At 32.6% G+C, this 24,809-nt stretch overlaps 1 protein-coding gene across 1 annotated transcript in view; it reads right to left on the minus strand.

The window, feature by feature from the left end:
* LOC148274808 (uncharacterized) overlaps positions 1-24,809 on the minus strand; it is a gene marked incomplete at its 3' end in the record, with an annotated part of 127,059 nt that overhangs the window by 91,569 nt on the left and 10,681 nt on the right. Inside the window, exons 2-3 of the mRNA XM_088236578.1 lie at positions 14,414-14,472; positions 7,831-7,957 (exon numbers count right to left, since the gene is read on the minus strand). Coding sequence (XP_088092704.1) covers positions 7,831-7,957; positions 14,414-14,472 — 186 coding nt within the window. The remainder of the gene's footprint in view (positions 1-7,830; positions 7,958-14,413; positions 14,473-24,809) is intronic.

Genomic DNA, 24,809 nt, shown 5'->3' on the forward strand with positions numbered 1-24,809 from the left:
TTCTAGGGTAGACTAGACGGAATGTGTGTGTGGATGTGTACACGAAGGTGAAATTACGCAGACTCAAGTTTTAGGGTGCACGAGACGTGAGAGTAATGTTGGAAGAATTGTGCTGCTAAGCATGTAACAAAAAAATGCTTTAGGAAAACAGATATCGACAAATTAGAGGTACCAAGTAAGATAAGTAATATTTTTGATAGTATTATTATTGACTATCGAGCAAGTTTATCTAAGCAGGTATCTTCATAAATGGGGCTTTTGGTGACTGCTTAAGCAAAAACGCTAGACGGTCAATACGTTTTTTCGGTGTTATCATTACATGTCTATAAAACTATAACGAAGATTATCAAAGGATTTCGATCGGTTTACATTTACGGTAATTTGTTTACCCACAGTTATGCCATTTTGAAAAAAAAAATTGAAAAAAATCACAAAATAAATTACAGTATTTTACGGACCGTAAGACACACTATTTAACTGTGAAAATTCAACAAATAATTGGGGTGCGTCTAATGTCTAAAGATGTTTTTTTTCTATAAATTGATAGATAAATTTTGGGGAGCGTCTTGTCGTCAGCAAAATACGGTACCAGTAGATAATAGTGTCGATAGAATATAATTATATTATCTGAAGTGGTGAATCACAAAAAAAAACATTTATACTTACTCTCCTCCGTATGATTGTAAAATGAAAATGACTCACTAGTCCTACTTTTTTATTTTTACCAACCATCAATGACAGGCGCCGTGGCGCAGTTGGTTAGACGGCCAATTGGGAAACCGGTGCCGCAGGGTCGATTCCCGCCAGTTGCAAGAAAAAAATTCAAGAAATATTATTTTCTCATTTGGTCTGGATGTTTAGATGTATTTTTCATAACCTCTTTCCATATCCCCTCTTTCCCGCACGTTGACAAGCCTCTAAATAGAAGCTAAGCGGGTTATTCATTTTAAAAAAATAATTAATAAACGTAAAACATTCTTATAACCTTAAAACGGGAGAATTAATTAATTAATAAAAAGAGAACTAATGGATTACACAATAAGTATTAATTAACAATACGTTCTAGTTCAATTTATCGTGAATCATCTAGAAGCAAAGGCTGGAGGAGGAACAATTAGTAAGAAATTAAACCCGGGTATCTGATAAGCATCGTCAATATGCAGATATAGGCATTATTGTGAATCGCAATGAATCCATAAGCGGAGCCCGAGGGCGAGCGTGTGGGTGGGTTGCTTGTGCTGATTGCTTGAAATTTGAGCCCTATTATTCGGGAATATGGAAATGTTACGCTCCACTCCAATCAGAAACAGAATAATCGTCATACGTTAAATAATTTTTTCAAAGTGAAAATGAATAATGGATATATTTCACTAATGGAAAAATGCATTTAAAAAATCGGTGTAGCTGTATAAATTACTGTGTTAACGATTGTTTTTTTTTTATTAAAAAAATAAAAAACACTTTTCGGTCTCAAGCTGAGTTGTTTGATCGTTAGTAATAGTTAAAAATCAAAAGTAACATGAACAATGTTAAAAAAAAAAAATTGTATGAAAAAAGGAAAAAAAACAATTACCGTATTTTGAGGACGATAAGCCGCATCGGACTGCAAGACGCGCCCCAATTTTTGGTTGAATTTCCAGAGCAAAAGAGTATGTCTTATGGTCCGAAAAACACGGTACTTTTGATTTTTAGCGATTACTAATGATCAAACAACCCGGCCTAAGTACGGGGTACTGATCCTAGTTGACTGGCAACGAAACAATAAGTAAAATAGATGTAATATAATATGTTTGTACTCTCTGTAACATAACAGGGCTGGCAACTGGCAAGGTGTAGTTTGTTTGGCTGTATTTTTTTTACATAATTAATCGCAGTTTTGCAGTCTTGACTTGTATTCAAGTACCTATGTTTATTAAATAATTTTTTTTGTAAACTGGTTTTGTAAATGAATAAACAAAAAAAATAAGAACTAAAACGGTCGAGAAGACAAAAAGAAACACGTCATAATTAATTTGATGGTGAAATAAACGTCATTATTCCATATTCTCACTCTTTCTACTAGCATTCAACCCTGAGTCTCACACGCTCACATAGCGACCGCAGTGTAAAATGTGTGTTAGCGTAGACATTCTTATCTGGCGACTACTCTACATGAAGGGAAAAAAAAACATGTGGATGAACATGTAATTCCAACGATAGTTTGTAATACATACAGCAGTAGTTATGCACAATTAATAACCATTATTTATTTTATATATTTTATTAATAATCCTTTGATTCCTAAAATTTGAGATTAGAAATCGAAAATAATTTTTATCGACATTTAAATGGGAGTTCATTTATTTTACAGTTGAATATCTATATCATTTGACAACTCTTGAATAATTCATTAAAAATACAAAAAACTATTGTGAGAAAACATTGGTTTTCAGGGGATGCCAATGAGTTTCAGTTTTCTATTTCAAAAATATGTTTTAATTTTATTTCATTATTGTGTTGAACATTAAAAATATATTTAATGATTGTATACAATAAATGATTGCGACCCATTCAAAGCAAATAAATTTATAATAAACGAAAGTGTTTCTTGGATACATGGAAGTAAATGGCTGGATTAATTCGGGTGATTATGACATTAAATTGCTATCACATCTGCAGTTAAGGAAACCCTGACAAATAAATACGTACTAAAAAATTACACACAACGGAAAAACAATATCCGGGGAAAATTTTAGTTACATGCTTTACCTAGACAAAAGTCACAAGTCTCGTGAGCTTGCAGCAAGATTATGCACATAATTTGGTATAAATTATAATATGTTTATGAAATGATGATCTTGCATTGAGAATAATTGCTTTAGCCGAAGGAAGAAAGGGTAATAATTAGGAATACTACTACTACCATCACGCCATTTCCCTGTAGGGGTAGGCAGAGAGAATGGACCGCCACACACGTCTATCCTGGCATACAATCCTAGCCTCTTCCACATTCATACATCTTGTCATACATGCCCTTCGGTTTTGTCTGCTTTTGACATGACCAGACTTAAGATTTTGGTTTATCTGATCATGCCACGTCTTCCTTGGTCGTCCTCGTCTAACGTTGCCGTTCATTTTTGCCATATATACTTGTTTTACCATTCTCTCGTCGTCCATTCGTTCTACGTGACCAAACCATCTCAGAGACCCTTTCTTAATCTTATCAATTATACTTGTCTCAGATTTACACTCTCGCCTGATTTCATCATTCGTAACCCTGTCATACATTGATTTTCCACACATGCGTCTAAGAGATCGCATTTCAACCGCGTTCACTCTGCTTTCATCCTTTCTCTGCCAGTTCCATGTTTCACTTCCATACATAAGTGTTGGGACTAAAACTCCGTTGTGCACTGCCAGTTTAGCTTCGATTGACATATTTTTATTAGAAATTACTGTGCTTAGTGCTCCGTTCATTTTGTTACCCGCATTCACTCTTCTTTCAACATCTTTTTCTACTCTTCCATCTCTTGAAAACATGCTTCCCAGATACGATATGAATAATTTGTTTATATCTTTTGGTTTACCGGGAGGATTTTTTTTTTTTTATTTTTTTTTTTATTTTCTTTTATTCAGGAAACATACAGTACAGTTACAAAGTTTAATATTTTACACAATTGGACTTAATTCTAATGGACCAGTTTTTAAGTTTTTAAGTTAAGTTTCCATATTAAAAAGCAATTAAATCTAATGTTAATTATGAAAGTATAAAAAAGAGAAGGAAAAAGAAAACATAAATGAAAGCTGTTTAAAAATTTAAATTTAAATGAAAAAAAAATATATTTTAAGGTTTGTAGTTTGTAGTGAGTATTTACAAATGGAAATAATATTAAAAATGAAGAAAACTTGTAAGAGTAATTAAGAATTAAGAATGGAAATAAAGAATGAAAAACATACTCAGATGTAAAAATAAAATAAAATAGTTATAACATTTTTTTTTAAAAAAGGAAAAACATAAACACATATTTATTTTAAGGGATTTAAAGAAACGGTTATTAATTAAGAACGATTTCCAATTTCCTTTATTTACGGAGTTAAATTTCCTTATTCATCGACAGGAATCAGACGACCGTCACAACAACGCGTCGGAATTGAAATTCCAATTAAATATATTTAGAACCGAATTTAAGTAAAAAGTAAAATACAATAAAATAGAAGGCGAACAACAGTGTTTTTTAGCCGATAATATTATTTATCATCGAAGTGGTTTGTTATGAACGGATCGTCTACAGAGACAAGGGAAGATGGGGGAAAAATCTTTTAAACATGAATTCCGATGGCAAAAGAATAATACTGTTTACATTTCGTTGAAGTTGAAAAGTTATACTTTACGAAAGTTCGTTGGTAAACTTTCGATAGTTTATTTTGAATGTAATGAATTATAATGTATTTTTCAAAAGCACACATATGTTTAACTGCAGTAAACACACTTTTAAAATAAGAATTTAAAAAATATTATTTGAAAAATGTTGTCAGGCATAATAAGTAAATTAATTCAATCAAGCGAATCTCACTTACATCAATAAAGGTTTCAGCTATTTGACTTCACAAAAATCAACAGATGGAAGAATTAAGAAATATATTTGTTCAAAACATAGGCAAAATGATGAATATCACACATTGATTAAAGTGACAACTTAAACCAGCCAATCAATGACAGGTAAACGTACAGACTTCTCCAGAATGTTCTCTATCGCTGTTCTTATGCTATTAATTAAATTTGAAAATCTCGATTCTCCGAGGCCTTTTCGCAAGATGACACGGTATTCTTAAATAAATCCGTAGTGAGGTTTTTGTAATAACCGGAGTAATAATTTGCCATCGGATAAATGAAAATTGACGGGTTATAATCAACTCTGACTTTCATCTAGGATTTTCCTGTAGTATTTAACTCGATAATTAAGTTTCGGCTCAAGGCTCAACCTTCGCAAATAATATTCCCAAGTTTTCCGGGCCGACTAATATTATCTTTCCTACAGCGGGTAATCTTTAAGTGGTGTAAATGGATTCTCCATTATCACCGCTCATTATATTACAATAAACAGAAAGCCATCCGATTCGTAGACGCTTGATACGGAGTTCATAGCGTTCATTGTCGAGATAAAATATAATAATAAAAGAAGTGTGTCCACAATTCGTTGGACGGAATTCATACTAAAAAAGGACCATGCCTCATTTACAACCGATGTCGCATATTATGTACGTAAGAATATTATTTATTAAATCGGCATTAACTTTGAGAAATAAATAATATTCCATAAATTAAACACGTTCTAATTGCTTGGAAGTAAATACAGATGTTCGTTAGATACCGTCTTGGTAATTGTCAAATAAAAATCATGTTTAAGTGAGCATTTTTTGCTCGAATTCGGATTTATTGTAGTTTATAATTGCTTTAAAGTGGGGACTTATATCATAGAAGCCTATTTAAAATATAAATTAGAAATATGTTAAATTTGAATGAAGTAAGGAACGAGGACTAAATCTTCGGGGTCATTCATTGGTCTGATTCGATCATATGTCGTCGAGATGACAAGTCAGTCGAACATACCGAGGTAGATAGAGATAGTAGTTAAGTGCTCGTCTCGATATGTACAGATGAATATAGCGTTCATAATCGCGGCACTGGAAGGTTGCAAATTATATACCTACCCATGCAGAAACATAATGTTTTTATCCAATCAATTATTAAAATTTTAACTAAGATGCGGTTTAAATAACTAAGGGTGTTTATGACCAAGTTGGAATTTTCACCTCTAATTTTATTTTAAAATTTGGATCTTTGTGTGTGAATTCGTAAGTCAGAGCATATTTTAAAAATACCATATATTTTGACTGGCGTCGGAAATCACCTTAGTCAACGTCTTGGTTAAGCGCGTTATCCCGTAAAATCGCTTCCGGTAAATCAAGAATTAATCAACATTTGAATTGTTATTTTCATAAACCCCATAGTCATTAACTCAATGCCATAAGTCGAGACACTAAAATTCTTTTTAAAATATAAAATTTCCTTAACCGTCTAAATTTGGATAAAATAATAATGCTCATTATTTTTTATGAAATCGTAAAAAGTAGACAAGTAGTAGTAAAAAATGACAATAAACAGTTTCCTTTTGCGGACTCGATAAAAATAGTTCTGTTGACTTGTGGGGTTTCTTAATATTACCATTCATTTAAATTACCAATGTACAATACCAATCTAAAATATTCATAATCTATATAACAGCATCGTTTTTTTTTTTACACCTATTCATAATTATGTGCGTTGACGGCTGCTATAAGCTGCATATTGGCGACAGTATATTTAAATTGAAATAACGATAGAGATCATTAAAACTAATTTGAAGGCCGATATCATGTATTGTAGCAATAAAATAAAAAATACTGGAATAATTTTGCATTGGGAAAAAACGGATAAATGCGTCCGACATCAACTTGTATAGATTAACCTTTATTGATGACAAAAAGAAAAGTGGTGCTGTTAGCCTTGACATTTAACGTAACCGTGTTAAGGGTGCGAGGAGTAAGGATAAAGATTACTTTTTCACAGTAGACCTCCGAATGATACGCTACACGACCGTCAGTAACACGGCACAAAATCAACTTTCTGATAAACCAATTGATACAGATTCATCTTACATAATGTATTCAGCGCATAAATTCATATCTAGCACAAATGCGAACGCGATCACCACAACTTAATATGTAACATATCCGTTATTAGCTGCCCGACAACCAATAAAATTAATATCATAATAGTATGACGGATTAAAAATTTGACTATGGGAATCTACCGACGAATAAAATAAGAGAATTATTGTTACGTTAGCAAATTTTAAGTTAAGAGTTAAATTGAAGAAATGACGCATTATTGTCGTAGACCAATGACATATCTAATTAAAAGGACAACAAGAAAAACACATCATTATCCCGTGTCCCCGCAAGAAAATTCGTAAATATCCGACGCGTTATCCATTTGGAATGGTTTGGTATTACTCGGAAATGTGTCTCCCGTTCGGGACGTTTCGGAATCACTCGGATGTTCGTTATAAATTAGCACTATCGCCCCCGAGCAGCCTGCTAACATAACTTAACAGAAGATATTCCTGTTTTCATTGTTGTATCTCGGCTGCGCCATAAACGTCTCCTCGATCAACACAGCACCAACTATGGCTTGCATGCACCTATGTCCCGATTGTGTCGTATTGTAAACTCGAGACAAGATCTGGACTTTTTTGGTGTATGTCTTTGTAGTTTTAAAAATTCACTAAGATAGACCAGATCTTGTCTTGAGGTAGTAATTTTTATTTTTTTTGTCCTAGCATTAATTTTATTTAGTTGTATTTTATTTTATTAATGCCTGTATCTATTATAAGAAATTGTATTTACCATCTTTAGAATGGACTGCATAAGTCCGTCAAATAAATAAAAGTATTTGGTTTGTTTCCGTTACTACTGGTGTGGATAACGCGTCAGGTACCTCCATCCGACACGTCTGCTATTTACGAAGTCACTTCTGGTGGATTCCGAAACATCTAGAACGGATAACGCGTCGGGTATTTACGATTATACTCTCCGCGAAGGTAGGTAACGACGATAACGCCATTTAGTTATGTTTACATAGATAAGGACTTCGCTTATAGAATCATTTGGTAAAGCGCCCTCGATGAACAGCGCTATATTAGCTACCCATAATAATAAGTCAAGTCGATTTTGTTCTACTTTTGACAGTCCACTCTCCAGAATTTAATCGTCTTGATTTTATGAAAATGATAATGAAAATGTGTTTACCTTGTGAAGACCAGGTGGGATCTCTCCACATCTGCTCGTGATTGAAGTGCAGCGGGGTAAGGTGGGGCGGGGCCTTACTGTCCCCGCCGGGCCCCTTGTCCCACAGCTTCTTGGCCGCGGGGGCGATCTGGAATAACGAAACGTGCTTAGTTAGAAAGGCGTCATTAGGATACATAACTAAATACAAGTTATTAGCTCAGACCTGAATAAGAATCAATCGGAAATTGTGCAACATTTATTTAATTTATTAAAAAGTCAATCGAAATACTTATTCCGATCATTTATTTCACATGAATCAGATGAAATTTTACAGGGCACTGGCAGATATTATTTCGGAAGAGCCACAGAAGTTGGTTACCGACAGCGTAGGCTTAGAGCAAAAAATTCGTGGATGCAATTTTTATTTAATTGTTACTCCTTATTTTTCTTTTAATTTATTTATTGTCAATTTTTGATGGAATTCTATTGTAATGATATAATAACTTTAGTTTAAATAGAAGTTACCAATTAAAAATACTGGGTGGTTAGAGGGTGAAAGCGCTAATTGGTCAAATAAATAAGTGGAAGTGAACTAAATATTTTCAATAGGTAAATTATATTCGAATATAAGTTATTAAAAAATCTTTATTTTATTTTTATTTCAACATTATTTATAGTACTGTCAAACATTCTACCTAGTAAAAGCAGCACTTTCTGTTTTACGTTTTTTTTTTAAATGAATGACTTTTTGTTACCGTATTATTTTATTTCATATACACCCTTTTAGTAGCATATCTCAATGGTTAATATCATCAAATTATAATTTAACTAACTTATTTCCGCTCACAAAATTTTGGTAAAATAACCTCTCGCTTTCTTCGGTCTGAAAAATATAATTATACTTGTAATGTCTATTGTATGACTGCCAACGGGTAAATATCACATACTACGAATACCGATATAAATATATGAATTGGATTTAGATAAATTAATTGTATTTTCAAAATCAATATGGATATTATGGAAAAATGTTTTCATAAAAGTCTAAAACAGAAATTATTAAAAAACATGTCCCTACAAAAAAGCTAAATGTTTGGCTTGATAATTGTGACGTCGAGATTCGTGACGATGTGCTATTTAAATTTAAGTGGTCACAATGTTTAAATTTACACGAATCGTGACGTATTAGGGGCGTGGCTAATGTAATTGACCGTTTTTGTGGGAATTTAAAATTATACTTAAATAAAAAATTTAAAAATGTTTCTAATAAGTAGTAAAATATTTTTTTACTCGACAGTATTTCATGGACACTTATTAATTTAAAATTGTAAAAAAAAATAAACACGATGTTTTCTTATTATCAATTACTTTACTTCATACCGTATTTGTAAATCCCGACACGAATTTTATTTCTATTAAGCCCAGGAAAATATGACAAACACATCGTGTATTTATTAAAAATAACTAAAAGAAATAAACAATTTACCCATTTGCAATTTTAAAAGACTTCTGTCAAAAAAAATAATATAAACATATATTTTCAACTAGAATCCATAAAATTTATTCATAAATAAGCCACAGAAAGATTTATTGTGGACGAAGAACTAAATTTTGAAAAAAATTGTAGTAAACATGGACACAATACGAGAATATCAGAACAATATCGTATACAACTTTCTAAAACGAGACAAGGACAGTCGGGACTAATAAACCGGGGACTGAAATTATACAACAAACTACCAGACACAACTAAACAAAAGACTTTGACAACCTTCACAAAAGATGTTCAAATATCATAATTGAGAGTAAAATATGAATTTAAAAAAAATCCAAAATATTTTGTAAAATATATCTAATTTGTAAGGGTTTAACAATAAAATTTCAAATAAAGAAACATAAAAAAGGAGTGAAAAGTTTTTGGGGAGATGTTGATGTAATAAATCCGGTGTACAAGCATTATACGCCGTTATCACATATCACATCATCCAGTAGTAAAGATGAAAGAAATATTAAGTTTAATATAATTGATGGCATGTGAGTAAAAAAAATGCGCTTTATTCATAGAAGAAGCTACACATTCTTGGCAACGACATGTGTTGTACACAAATGCAAATAAACATCAAGTTGAGAAGGAATTTCATTCGAGAGATGTTCTGTAGTACTACAATTGGCATGCCGTCAATGAATCCCAGAAGCGAGAGGCGAGTATGGTAGGTATAGGTAATAGGTACTACGGATGTAATAACTCCGACGTGAGCGACTGTTTATTTGTATCGAGTGTACAGAGTACAGTGTACCGAGTACCGAGCTACAAGCGGCTTCGAAAAACATACATTAATTTATTATTCTCAACCATAAGACGGGTGACGACAAATCTCATTATATCACAGAATGTCAGCAATTGTTCCACGGAATAAATATTATTACGTTAATTTAAGAACTAAAAGAGACTTCCAAATATGCAGTTAACCCTTCAGGGCCTAAAGGGGGTATCTAGGGTCCCCGAGGTAACAAAGTTTTTATAATAACTGTTTTGTTAATCATTATATTGATTACATTTTTTCGCATAGTTTTACTCTATAGTAAAATATTACAACAGAGATGAAGAATATTTAAAAGAAGATAATATAGAAGTCTAAACATCTACAGGGCTTATGACCTGTCAATGGCTGGTTTAAGTGGTCACTTTACACACTGTGTAACATTCGCCATTCTGCCCATATTTGAACATCTATATTCCTTCAATTCTTTCATTTGTTGATTGTTGTGAAGCTCTTTAACTTCACAAAATGATAAAATCTATTTCGGAAATTTAATTAGCATCCGTTGGGATCATTATTTTACGGAAAAATGTACGAATTTTACAGAAAAGTCGATATATTATGAAACGGTTTTATAAACACTACCATATAAATACTCCCGGTACCCTCTTACGAAACCCGCGGATTTTTTTCACGCTTAGGGCCGGAGAGGTTAAGAGCTTTATATAATGAGTTGTGAGTAATATAAGCGATCTGTTATGTTTATAGCAAAATATTGTATGGTTTGTTCTTAATTTTATAACATTGCCAACATCATAATAATTGATTATAAATTATTATGTTAAATAAATTAAATAGGTGGGTACATTGAACTAATAAAATATAAGAATAATAGATAATTTGCACCGAAACAATTTCTCTATTAAAATAAAAAATTAATTCGGTATCCATAGAAAATGAATGAATAAATCATAATAAGAATAATAGAAAAATCTTTATTAAACATATAAAAAAATATATTCAAAAAACAAAGGTTGAATGGCGGACTTATTGACAATATATTTTTTTACAGTCTGACCAAAAACTAATTTGAAAAAATACAATTATAAAATAATTAACAATTAAATGAAATAATGAAGTAAATAAATAAAAAGTTAAAAAATACAAAAAGGAAAAACATTATATTAGTTATGGTGTCTACTGCTTACGTTATTAACAATGTTTTCATTGATTCTGTTTTCGTTTCATGTGTTAATGAATGTTGAAAACATCGTCATAGGTTTAGTCGTGACATTGATCGTATCATTGATTTTTAAACAAACCGGAGGTTGTAAATAATAAAAAAATGCGAAGATCAGTGTGAATATAAGATTTAAATAAATAAAATATTTAGCGGCCAAAAAATATTCTCACGTTTAAATTTAATAAAAAGCGTACATATCTTACACATTTTTTTATTTTTAATTATCCAGGAAATTTATACATAAAGAAAAAAACAAAATCTAAATCCGACCAAACTAAGAAAAGTTTATCGACGCGTTTCTAATACAAATAAAAAACTTAAGAAATAACCATAAAAATCAATCATCAAATAAAACAATACTATAAATTAAAAATAATGCAACAAATCTCTGGGAAAAGGAGCCGAACATGTTTTTACACTTATTTTTGTTGATTTTGATTGCATTGGTAAAGACAGTGACGGAAAATTAAGACATAAATTGTTTATCACGCTATGAATAAAATAATATAACTTAAACAATAATTTAATAATACAGTGTCATTATCGTGTAAGCGTAAAATGGCAGATAAAAAGGACCACTCATAATAGCAGCAAGTAGTAGTAAAATAATAAAGATATGAAAGTCATCGGATACTTAAGCGAAATAGTACTTGAGTAAGTATTGACGACAGACATTATAGTGGATTAAAATTATACACACATATTGTGGATTTCATTGAACCGCTCATTCAACAATCGGCAAAGTTCAATGTCACGCACACTGCAGTTCACGACTTTTTATGTATAGGTATATTTATAGCAAATCAAATTCAGGGTCATTGTTTTTCATTTTGTACTAATCGGTCGATCCGCGCATTATCACACGAATTTTAATGTAGCCGCCATGTTTATAATAAAGTTATGACAATACAGCAGTTAAGTTTTTTTTTTTGATATATTTTACATGCCCCTTAATTTATTTAAGAATAAATTAAGACTTATTATTTCTGGCTGGGATACGATCCCACTTATTATTTAATGATGCACACACCTGAACACTTACTCCCACACTAATACACATAAACACACATCTACACTTACTGTCATACAAATACACATAAACACATCTTTTTGTTGTAACACAATTTAATAAAATGAATGATTTTTATTTAGAAACTTCGCTGGCCTATCTTTAAACCGTATTTTAAAAACATATTATTATATCATTGTCGACTGTTTGTTTCTTTAAAATAAATAAATAAGTTGAAAATGTTATTCTCTTTACCGAACGTTAAATCATTTTATTTAGGAACAATGACAAACAATCAGTAATAAATACTTCAGGATATTAAAAGTACTGCTAAGTATACCCGCCACCCTTATAATTGTTCACAGCATGCAATGTTTAGAAAAAGCGGGAAAAAATGCAACGTAAACAACAGTTTTCTGTTCGAGTGCAGCCAAATTCTCGTGTTATTTATTGAACGTATTTTTCTTACAAATTTGAATTATAAAGAGCCACTGCATAACCATATAAAATATAAGACAAAATATTATTTCACATATCCGGTTAGGACGTTTTTGATAATGTGTCACAGTGTAAATTAATTCCTATACGTGTCTTCTTTTCTCTTGCCAAATTCAATCCTGTCCCTCTAGCGCCTAAATGAAGATTCCGCAAAACAAATTAATACTTATTATTTGTCATCTGAAAATCAGTGCCCGCTTTGATCTCGACCAAAATACGTGTTTAATCGCTGATCGATTTTTGCTACAAAAACGCGTCGCAAAATATAAAAAACCCATAATAATTATTTTAAAATAAACCATCGCGAAAAACATATTTAATAATAAACAAAAATCACAGTTCTTGCTTAAACTAATAAGAATGCTGACGAACGTTTGCAGCGCGGCGTGCGTGGAACCTGTGCCTCGCACGCGATTTTCCACGCGGTATGCGGGTAAATCAAACCAGTTTGAAAAAAAAACTAAAATAAAATTGTTTTGATTCTCTTTAGATGGGAGATTATGAGCAAGGCCTTTATTTCTTAAAAGTGAATTTTTCTGTTTTATATAAGTCTTTATTTTATTCTTAAACATTGGGGAACAGGAGGGATATTTTCTTTATTCGTAGCAAGCCAATCAGGAACTTCCTAATATAAAAAAACCTGAGCTGATACGGGATATTGTTCTGTATCCCTTGCATGACCTGATAGCTATTTGCCTTTGGATGGAGTCCAGTTTCCTACGGTTTGGTTTCTTCTTACTTAGTACTTTATGTACCATACAAAACCGCTTGTTTGCAAATCTATGTAAATAGCAGCAAATGTCGCAAAACCGCTCGCCACTAAGGCCACTCACAGTATGGAGTTTTACTGCTTAAGCAGTTCATCCAGAGGAATCGGAAAAAGTATTTTAAAAAAAGGTCAGTCCGTTCACTCCATTTCCTTGTTATCCATTTGCGCTGTGACATTTACAAAAATAATAAAACTACTATTGTGAACTAGCTTACGCTTCACCATATCATAATCTTTAATCACAAATTTCTCTGACTGAAACATTTCTAGATTTCTTAAGACATTCTGGTAAATTGTTGATTATGTTTTAACCTTTTTTAAACAAGTTGATTCGAGTCCAGGAGCTCAATCACAGATGGCTATCGACATGCTAAAAAACGTGCTAAGTATTTGAGCGATCACCACGAACAATCATGAACACGCTGAAGTTAAAGCGGTCGCGTTGCAAAACGAAATTCAACTTCGGTCAGTTCAAGAGGATTGGTTGAATCTCGCACAGGAACTTATCTATGGCGTTTTGCAACGCGACCGCTTTAACTTCAGCGTGTTCATGATTGTTCGTGGTGATCGCTCAAATACTTAGCACGTTTTTTAGCATGTCGATAGCCATCTGTGATTGAGCTCCTGGTCAATCTCAACCTGCCAAGCATCAAATTGCTTCGAATTATAGCTGGATGGATGTAAAAATAAAATAAAACCGTAGCATTTAAAATCAATGTTTCAGCGCTGAACTAAACGAATCAATTTGAAGTTAGAGGATTACATAGTGGAATGGAAGCAAGTCAGATTTTGCCGGTAGACTATGTCTCGCCGGGAGGATTTACGAGAGTGATAGCGTCGGCGTCGCCGCCGCCGCCGCCGCCGCCGCGCGCCGCCGGGCTGTCTGCGGCCGAGAAAAGCAAGTCGGAAAACTCCGATAACAATTAGCGGCGCATTCACTCGACGCGGGCGTGCGCGGGAGGAGGAAACGTGACAGAGATTACGCCGGATTGAACTGGGAATCCATACAAATGTTGCAAGATAAAACAGGGGTAAACTTCTTATCCAACTGTACAATAAATAAAAAAAAAACAAATGTAATTCTATAATTGAAGATATAATATATGCATGTGATATTGTATCGACGAATACCTTCAAATTGCATGTTTTCTAGTATGTATCTTTGTTGAAATACCTTATAAAATAAAATATTTAAAACGACTGACTAAACATCATCATTCCCTTTCCGCACCTAATGGAGCATAAGGCACTGCATCGGTACATCAATCGCAGCGAATCTTGATCATTTTTGTAACATGAAGGTGAGATGGTCAGTCTTACGCTTCAGGTACCTGTCCAGGAACTATGACATATTCTAGTGTGAAAACACCCCTTTAAATAAATATTTCATGTCAACCACGTCGGAAATCGAGCCCGAGACCTCTTGCATGGTAGGCAAACGCTCTGACCATTACACCACGAGGCCGACCAAACATACGTAATTTTTTATATATATACAGACATAAAAAAATGATTTATTACGATATAACAATACTTTATGAACTCATTTTTTTTGTGCTATATTATTAATGTCTTTTTATGTATGACAGTACATACTACTACCATCACGCCATTTCCACGTAGGGCTAGGCAGAAAGAATGGACCGCCACACACGTCTATCCTGGCATATATTCCTAGCTTCTTCCACAAAATTAGTAGTTTTCTTAAGATTTAATAAATGCATTTTTTTGTAAACCTTGACGAAGAAGCTTGTTTGCTTTGAAATTGATCGGTGGAATTTTTTAAAATTAGTAGTTAAAAACGAAGTTGTTTTTTTTAGCATATTTTTTTATTCAAAATCTTAAGGAATCGGGGAGCTATCTGGCGTATATCGCGTCTTTGGATATTGAAAGGACCTAATAACATTGATCTAGCGTAGTGTGTCGTGGCGCCACATAGCTCCCCAATACACCGCAACACAGGACACGACAATGTACTCGCTATTTGCTAATGATAAAAAAAGATCGAGCTACGGCTAGCGAGTGTAAACATATGATGCACGCAAGAATGTCTGCATTAATTGCACTAAAATTGTAAAAGCCCAAAATATCACTTTTTTTCTATTATGATTTGAATTGTAGAAATGTAAACAGGGGCAAAGTCTGCGGCCAAACTGATAAAATATACCACTGGCATTGAGGCAGGTCGTGTACATAAGATAATGAGCCAATGAGCGTATATTGGATATGAAGGTATCGCCTGCAAATAAAGACTTATATCTGTGTTTTGTTAGATATCACCTGTTTTATCAGGGCGTCTAGTGACGAGTCAATTTATTTTCATTATTGCCCAGTGAAAGATTAATTTCTTACTTTACTAAATGTATCCGCAAAGTAATTATTCATTGATAATTTTAAGTTACTAGAATTTCATTCGTCCATGCACTTTGTAGCTGCAAGACGATAAGTAATCGAGTTTTAATAGGTAAATGTTATCAACAATCAAATATCTAAATTAAGTAAATGGGGTCTAGAATTCCAGCCGTCCATGCGCTCAGTAGCTGCAAGACGTGTTGTAATCTAACTTCTATTTTTGTAAATTTGTTTTCAATTTCGTTTTTTAAGATATCACTTAAACTCTAAACTTCATTGTGAAATAAAAAAAATGTAAATAGGGGCTAAATTTCTTACTGTCCATGCGCTCTGTAGCTACATGACGTGATGGGATATTTTTTTATTGTACAGCGCCCTTGAGGTGATTTTCACAAATATGGCGCTATATTAATTATCCAAAAATATATATACATATATGTTAATGTATTGATGCTAAGCAATATCCGGTATCAAATTGGTTCACCTGTAATGACATTGTAGTGCAAATTAAAAAATGCGTCGATAACTGTACAGGAATGCCCATCTCCAACCCGATTATAAACGCTGTCTTCATCGGTACATATCGAGACAGTTTAAACTAAAATCGATATTTATGTACGAAAATGTGTACATTTAATTAAAAAATCAAAGTATGTACGTCGGTAATCAGTAATTGAACATATTTAGAAAAAAGACAAAAATTTTATATTTTTCATACAGAAAACTTAACTTTACTTTCACCCTCTAATGGGCATCTTCAGACTGATAAACATTATACAGTGTATAGATAATTGATTTTGTTGAAATCTTTAAAAACGTTTACGTTATGTGTGGGTAACAATGAGTTTTTATATAAATCATTCTAATATGCGACAGGCTTACTCAAGCAAAAATTATATGTTTATTTGGTTAACCGACAGGCACTCACACATTAACATAGACTTATTGAACATTCGAAGGCACTGTACAGTGCGATCGAACATTCAAATGTTTTTTTTAATGTGTTAGTGCCAGTCGGTGAACCAAGTGGAGATACAAATTTCATTTGTGTCAGTAAGCACACTAAAATATTTTATTTGAAAACATTATGTCACTAACAAAGGGTTATTAAACATTCTAACGCACTGTACCTAGTATTACTATATGGCCGACAGTTGTGAGTGGGGAAAAAATTAATACGTATTACGATATAATATTATTATAAAGACAAGAAATATTCATTTAATTTTATTTGTTTGTGTAATAATGTTTATTTGTAGCATTCGTAATAATATGCATGCTTCCACTTTCTATTTTCTTGTATCCTAACTCAACACAGCGTAGCTGTAGTTTGTTTTTGACCAAGATAATTTTTTTAACGAAATTGAGTTAACAAATTACAACAGGGATGGAGAATACCTTAACTAAGGGAATATGGAAGTCTAGGCATTTACAGGGCTTATGACCTGTCATTGGCTGGTTTATTGAGTTAAGTGTACAGGAGTTCTGAAATAGGATTAATTTATAAAAGAAAAATGAAAAAAAAAATTTTTTTTAATTTTTGTTTAAGGGGATTTTTAACGAATATTGTCGTAAGTTGTGGTCATTATTTATGCTTATTTCGTAAAAAATCTTTAAAGCTCTATTTAAGCAGATTTGTGTTTTAGTCAGTTGGCAAAAACGAACTGAAGCGACGACAGGTCTCTTGGCATCATAGATAAGGGATACTTTATTATTTTTTTGTAATATGTATCTTCATAGGAATAAATAAAAATAATGTTAATATTACAATTGTACCATTCGCTGTTTTTTTCTACTATTCGAGCTAATACATGACATGATATGATTATGCATTCAGACAAGTTAATAATTTGATGAAAACGAAGTAGTAACAACCATGTCAAGATCACTTATCGACAGAAAACGCGAATTGATGAGTTTTATCGCCCTCGTATCTTCGTACGCACGGTTTAACATTCATTCAAACTTATCGAATCTAGAAAAAAAAAACCTATACGTTTATTATTAATGAACACTTGAAAGATTGTTTTAGAACATTATTGTAAGTCCTGAAGATGGGTTGAGAAAAAATGAAGTTTTTTATTGATGTAACAGTTGAGTTTATGTTTTCATGTCACAGCAGGCTGATGGACAGAAAGGTATTTTCAAAACCTTGTAAAAAAACAATCACTGTTGTAAAGCGCCTTTGGGGTTATTTAATTCTTCTACGAAATAAGAGTAACAACTTTTTTCCCTTTTAAACTGAATAGCGTTGTAGTGCAGGGCCTCGATTATGATGGGAAGATAAAGACGTCATACCTTCACCTTGACGGTATAGTTGAAGATTAATCCGCTCTAGTGATTACAAAGATATACTACCGGCCCCCCACCTTCAGGTTTTGGGTAGGTACATCGATATGAAATAAGGGGAAGCGTACGTCACGGTACACATATCTACGCTCTAAAATGACAGCTTCAATATTACGTCATAGTTGAAAATAAAATTCTCCCGACCGACTACGAAGATATACTATCGATACCCCCCACCATCAAGTTTTGGTGCAAGTACATCGGTTTATACCGACGGATCTAGAACCCCTCGACACGTTTATCTACGCATTAAAAGTGTCAAAAATTTTGTTCCGAGTTTTTTCTTTAATTACGATTTATTAAAAGCCTATTAAAAATATGAGAGAGAAATATGTAAATTTTGAAGTCGAATTGTATTCCGACATAACAGTCAGATTATGAGAAACGAGCGGCTAGATGCAAAAATAATCTCGTAAGGTTCTGCTCTATACTTAGAATGTTAAAACTGTAAAAAATAAATTTAATTATATTTTTTCCATCTGCTTTACTATCTTTCCGAAAAGTATGTATCGAAACGTTAAAGGAGCTGGCTTTGTAGCCAATCGGTAGACAGATACAGACGATCGTTGAGCGTACCGTGTAGAAATTTAATTATATTTTTTCCATCTGCTTTACTATCTTTCCGAGTGTATGTATCAAGACGTTAAAGGAGCTGGCTTTGTAGCCAATCGGTAGACAGATACAGACGATCGTTGAGCGTACCGTGTAAGTCATACAAAATATTCACGTTCAAGAGAGCATTTTTAGCTTGAATTGGGATTTATTGGAGTTTATAATCGCTTTGAAGTAAGCACTTTATATTACAGAAGCCTATTTAAAATATAAATTAGAACTTTTAAAAATGATAATGACGTATAGAACGCGGACTATTTTTCTGCGGCCATTCATTGGGCTTGTTTCGATCATATGATGTCGATATGACAAGTAGGTAGAACATACCGAGGTAAGATACAGATAGTACAGAAGTTAAGTATACCGTCTCGATACAGGTGAAGATAACGTTCATAATCGAGGCACTGAGGTTTTAAACCCAACGTTTTTTTTCCAAAACTTCTAGGTTCAGTCTTATTTTTTTATTTATTGGCCAACGAGCTCTTTCACCTAAGCTCTCCCCAAGCCAGGTTAATCGTTTAAAAACATATCAAAACATTAAATAGTAATATTAAACATGCTATGGAGTTTCATCAAGAAATAGCTATAAAAAATATTATTAATAAAAAAAAAAATGTTTCAATGTTTTAACAATGCACAGAGGTTCATTGTTTCAGGTCGCGACTAGCTAGGAATTTTCAGTGTTAAGGTAGGACTTTTTTTGTTACGTGTGTTTTTTTATTAAATGATGCTAAAACAATTTAAATCAATAGGGTCAGGAATAATGAGACGAAATTGAAATCTTTCATATTTTCTCACTAAAGAATCTAGTTAAATGTATAAATTTTTAGACATAAATATATATCTATGAATAGACTTTCATTATATTTTACATTTTCTTTGACAATTGTAACTATTTAAGGGGGAAAAATAAAAATTTAGTCTTATTTTTACCCTCATTACGGGGCAAAAAAATGAAACTGGAGTAAAATGCAAAACACAAATAAAAAATTATAAAACTAACATTAAATCGGACGAACAATTGACTAAAACAACATACCTATTACACAAATTAAGAAACATGGCACATCTAAATAAAAATAACGAACAACGACAAACGTTTGATTTGTATGAAAAAAACGTATTTAAAAATTCATCAAGGAGTTTCCTACTTAAATCCATTTACACATTAAATTATAAACCCACACTGAACTGACTGAGCTATTCGCAATATGCAAAACCAATGTAATTTATACATATTATATAGATTAATGTATAAAGACGATAAAAAAACCAGGCTAAAGTACAGAAACAAATCAGTACGTAAAGTCGAGTAATTTTGAATATACATAAATTAAATTCCTCGCAGATTTTTATTTGATGGCGGGTGTGGTGGGGGGAGGCGCGAAGGGGTCATTGGTCCGCCCTTGCGGAGTCGACGGTCGGCGACCCGCCCAAGGCCACACCACCCCACCCCCACCACCGCCCCCGCCCAGCACCGGCCGCAAGCCGTGGGCGTACTTCCATTTATATTATTCAAGTTACTAGAGTTATAGGGCACCGTGAACTCTGCTTGTTATTCATTTGTGATGAGTTTACCTGCGTTTATGCTGACATTAAAAGTTTCCCTAAACTTTTGCTGTCTATAAAAATCTTAGAAAGTTTTAAATAAAAATGTGGCAATGTATTTTTCCAACATTAGCTAAAATTCGAATAGTGTGTGGTCATTCAGACAAGAGAAACTTAGTATTTGTTTACAAATCTTTTGACATACTAATTTAGGTGTTTATATTTTAAGGATTTTTAAAATTTTTATTTTAATATTTTAAAGCCAGTGTTTTACATAATTTGAATATTAGCGGTGCACATAATCAACCTCGACATATAAAAGTTTGTCGCAAGAGGCAAAATTAGCAGTTCTCAATGGAGTCCTAGCGCCGACACTCGCGTATGGGAGCGAAGTGTGGAATTGAAAAAACGAGGGTGAAAGCAGGCTGAATGCTGTCAAAATGCGATCTCTCAAGCGAATGTGTGGTAAAATTATTTTCTACAGATGCGCTAATGTCGAGATCAGTAAGGCTGCGATAGGCATTATCGACAAAATCAAGAAAAGAGTTTTGTATTACATGTAGAGCAAATGGACAGCGACAAAACGACAAAAATATTTACGATGCTAGTGTTGATGGATGCAGAAATCGAGGAAGACTGATAAAAACATGGAATGACCAAATCGAACAAATACAAAAGAGTCGGAACAATCGGCGCGCGTGCTTGAGAAGATTTATGAATGTAGAGGAAGCGAGATATGCACGCAAAGACAGAGTGATAAGGCGTTCTATATCTTCCCTGGCGGGGAAACGGCGTGAGTTTGATTTTTTTTTATATCCACGCTTATTATTTACTTAATAAAAAAAGAAACATGATCATAAATATATTAATATAAAATCATAATCTAGAAGTTGATAGTTATTTTCTACCCGTAGGAATCAGCGGTTTGAGTAAATAACGTTTTAGATGAAGTTTTAGTGGTCATTATTGTCTTAAATGCTCCCATCTGCAAACCCGATTGAGGATCATAACTATTAATAAGCAAAATGACACCCAATGGGGCACAAGTTATGGGAGGGTAGCTAGAGATAGAAGTTTGCAATTAGCAATAATAGACGTAAATATAAATTTACGGCTATGTCTAGTAGGGGATGAATAAGTCCGAAAAAGCAAGAAAAAATTTCTTATTGAAACTGAAAATCGAAAATCAATAATAAAAAAAATAACTATTTTAAATATATTCGTGCAATACGTAAAAAAGGCATCGAGTCGTTTATGGATCGATATAAAAAAACAAACATTTTAAAAATGTTGAAGTGAAATATTTTGAAACATGTCGTATTTTTCGGACCATAAGACGCACTATTTTACTATGAAAATTCAACCAAAAATTGCGTGAGTCTTATAGTTAGATGAGTCTTGACGTAAAAAAACTTTTTTTTTTCTAAAAATTGATAGATACATTTTGGTGTTCAAAAAAACAAACATTTAAAAAATATTGAAGTTAAATATTTTTAAACATACCGCATTTTTCGGACCACAAGACACACTATTTTACTCTGAAAATTCAACCAAAAATTGGGGTGCGTCTTGTGGTTAGATGAGTCTTATCGTCTGAAACATTTTTCTTTCTTTCTAAAAAATAATAGATAAATTTTGGGGTGCGTCTTATGGTGGGATGCGTCGTATCGTCCGCAAAATACGGTAATATTTTGAAAAAACAATTCGTTCTAACCACATATTATTATTAAATTGGTTTCGGAGCTACATGTGATTCCTAATCAAGGTATGTATTTTTTTAATTAATAACATATTTATTTATTTATTTATTTAATTTTACAATACGCCCAAGGGGCATTTACAAAAAATATACAGTTAAGTACAAACATAGTGCGTAAAAATTTAAAAGATAAACAATGCTTTTTTGTATACATTTAGAAACAATAAGAAGCATACTGCCATGCAAAATAAAAAGTGAAACTTTACATAGTAAAAAAGAAAAAAATAATTTTATACGGATATAATAAAAGTAATTGAATTAAAAAGCAGATTGTAAATAACTTCTAAAGAATTCAAACAAAAAAATATATACATTTTCATACTTATAAGTATAAAAAAAAAAAAATATATGTAAATATAAGTAATTACATTATTGAAAAAAACGTTGTGAAAGTGTTTTTATTTTAATTACATAATGAATTTATTAATTTTGGTATTTCCGAACGTTTGTTGAAAAATACTGAGTTTCACCCCCCGGAGTTATAAAAGAGTCAGAAATTAAACACGAATATTCAAACATAGGCAGAATGGTTAAAGTTACACGGTGTGTAAAATAGTCAATTAAACCAGCTAATGACAAGTCAAAGCCCAGTAAATGTTAAGACATCCATACCAATGTTTTCCATCCCTGTTGTAAAAAAATAATAGGTATAAAATACAATTTTGCAAGTTTTATTATTTCCATGGCTTGATTTGAAATTTTACAAAAATATTTGCTAATTGATGAATTTAGTGGTAAGCGAGTAGGTATGTTGATTTAAAACTATTTTGATAAAAAATCTGTTTTTAAATATTTCGTTAATCTATTACAAAAACGCTATCACACTTTTTTTTTATTTTATGTTCAATCAATTTTATAATAGTTCTATGAACTCTGTTAAATATTTACTTTTAAAATGTTTAATCACTTTTACGGTACCGTTACAAAATAAATTCTATTATAAAAAACTTTGTACCTGGCTCAAAGTTCGTACTAGTTAAAACATTAGGATGACAGTGAAAGCTGGTGTGCATTTAATTATCTCCGCCACTTAAAAGTTTCCGTCGTTTATCAATTATTATTATTGGGGGTAGGTATAACGTTATATCATATATATGTCATTATCATCTAAGCCTTAACACCTTATGAGCAAGTATTTCATTGTCAACCTACTCAGGATTGAACCCAAGACCTCAAGCATGGTTCAATAATACATTACGAGGCTGATTTTTGTCCACTCGATTTCCTGTTTCAATCTTTTCACTTGAGAGCCAGCGAGTCGAAAACACTCGACCAGGATTTTGATTATCTTTTGCACACAGAACTGTATACTTTTTCCGCCGTATACATACTCAAATAGTAGATCAAAGGTCGTGTTATTTTATGAGATACTTCGAAAGTTTTCGTCATATCAGAACATATTATGACCTTTTATAGTGTTCACTCGTTTTACATTAGATAATGGACAAATGCACAGTTTTGCAATAAATCACAGTCCATAAAAGCATTTTGACGACGATTATTAATCTCCGTAAGATTTATGTGCGCATGGATATTTGAACTGACATAGCAATGCGGGGGTTATTCCTCCAGCATCCGATAAGCCGAATCGACAGGTAAAAGGCTGTGACGATGCGCCACTATAGCCGAAATCGAGTTAAAAATACAACTTTTCTCAGAATTTTAAGCTGCGTCGAATTAGTGACTATCGGACGTAAATTTAAGAATTTATAAAATCAACGAATTTATATCACACAAAGTTGGACTAACATTTACGAATTTTCAATTAGTTTTACAATAAAATTTATTTTTGGTATTCATCATATATATGCCTATGTAGGCCTGATAAATGTTTATAACATAACAACTGTCTTACATACATTGTTTTGAATTATTCAAAATAAAATCAATTGTTATCATTTAAAAAATATACATGTTTGATTCTTTTGATCACATTATGAAACATCAGTAAATTAGCCATTTTCATCATCATCCCGTTTCCGCACCTAATGGTGCATAGGGCACTGCATTGGTATACGAATCGCAGCGTATCTTGATCATTTTTGTTACATCAAGAGAAGGTGATCAGTCTTACGCTTCGGGTACCAGTCTAGGGACTATCAAATATTCTAGTGTAAAAACACCCTTTTAAATAATACTTCATTTCAATCATGTCGGGAATCGAACCCGAGACCTCTTGCATGGTAGGCAAATGCGCTGACCATTACACCACGAGGCCGACAAAATTAGCTATTTTACCGTCGAAATAAAAAATTAAAAAAACATGTGGCATAATCAGTGACAAGCAAAATCTTGGCGAATCGTTAATCAACAAAGTAATTTATTTAGAGTTCCGAAATGGCGTATCGGAACGAAAGTGTAGAATGTAGAGTATTGGAGAATACATACGACGTAATAGGATGCACCGTGGTGTAAATTTATTGTGTCATGCGATGCAAGATGCGGAACTTTCTCCTTTTCCGGCCCTGATGCTACGGAGGCGGACACTCACAAAGAAACAGATTACGAAACAGACCACGGATTATATTACAAAATCCAATATTGTCCATTAAATGTTCATATTTTTACATTGACATACACAGGAAGTTGGACAAATCAAT

This window comes from Micrasema longulum, unplaced genomic scaffold (genome assembly GCF_059751315.1).
Source record: "Micrasema longulum isolate JH-2025_06_02 unplaced genomic scaffold, ASM5975131v1 h1tg001575l, whole genome shotgun sequence".
Taxonomy (NCBI): Eukaryota; Metazoa; Arthropoda; class Insecta; order Trichoptera; family Brachycentridae; genus Micrasema; species Micrasema longulum.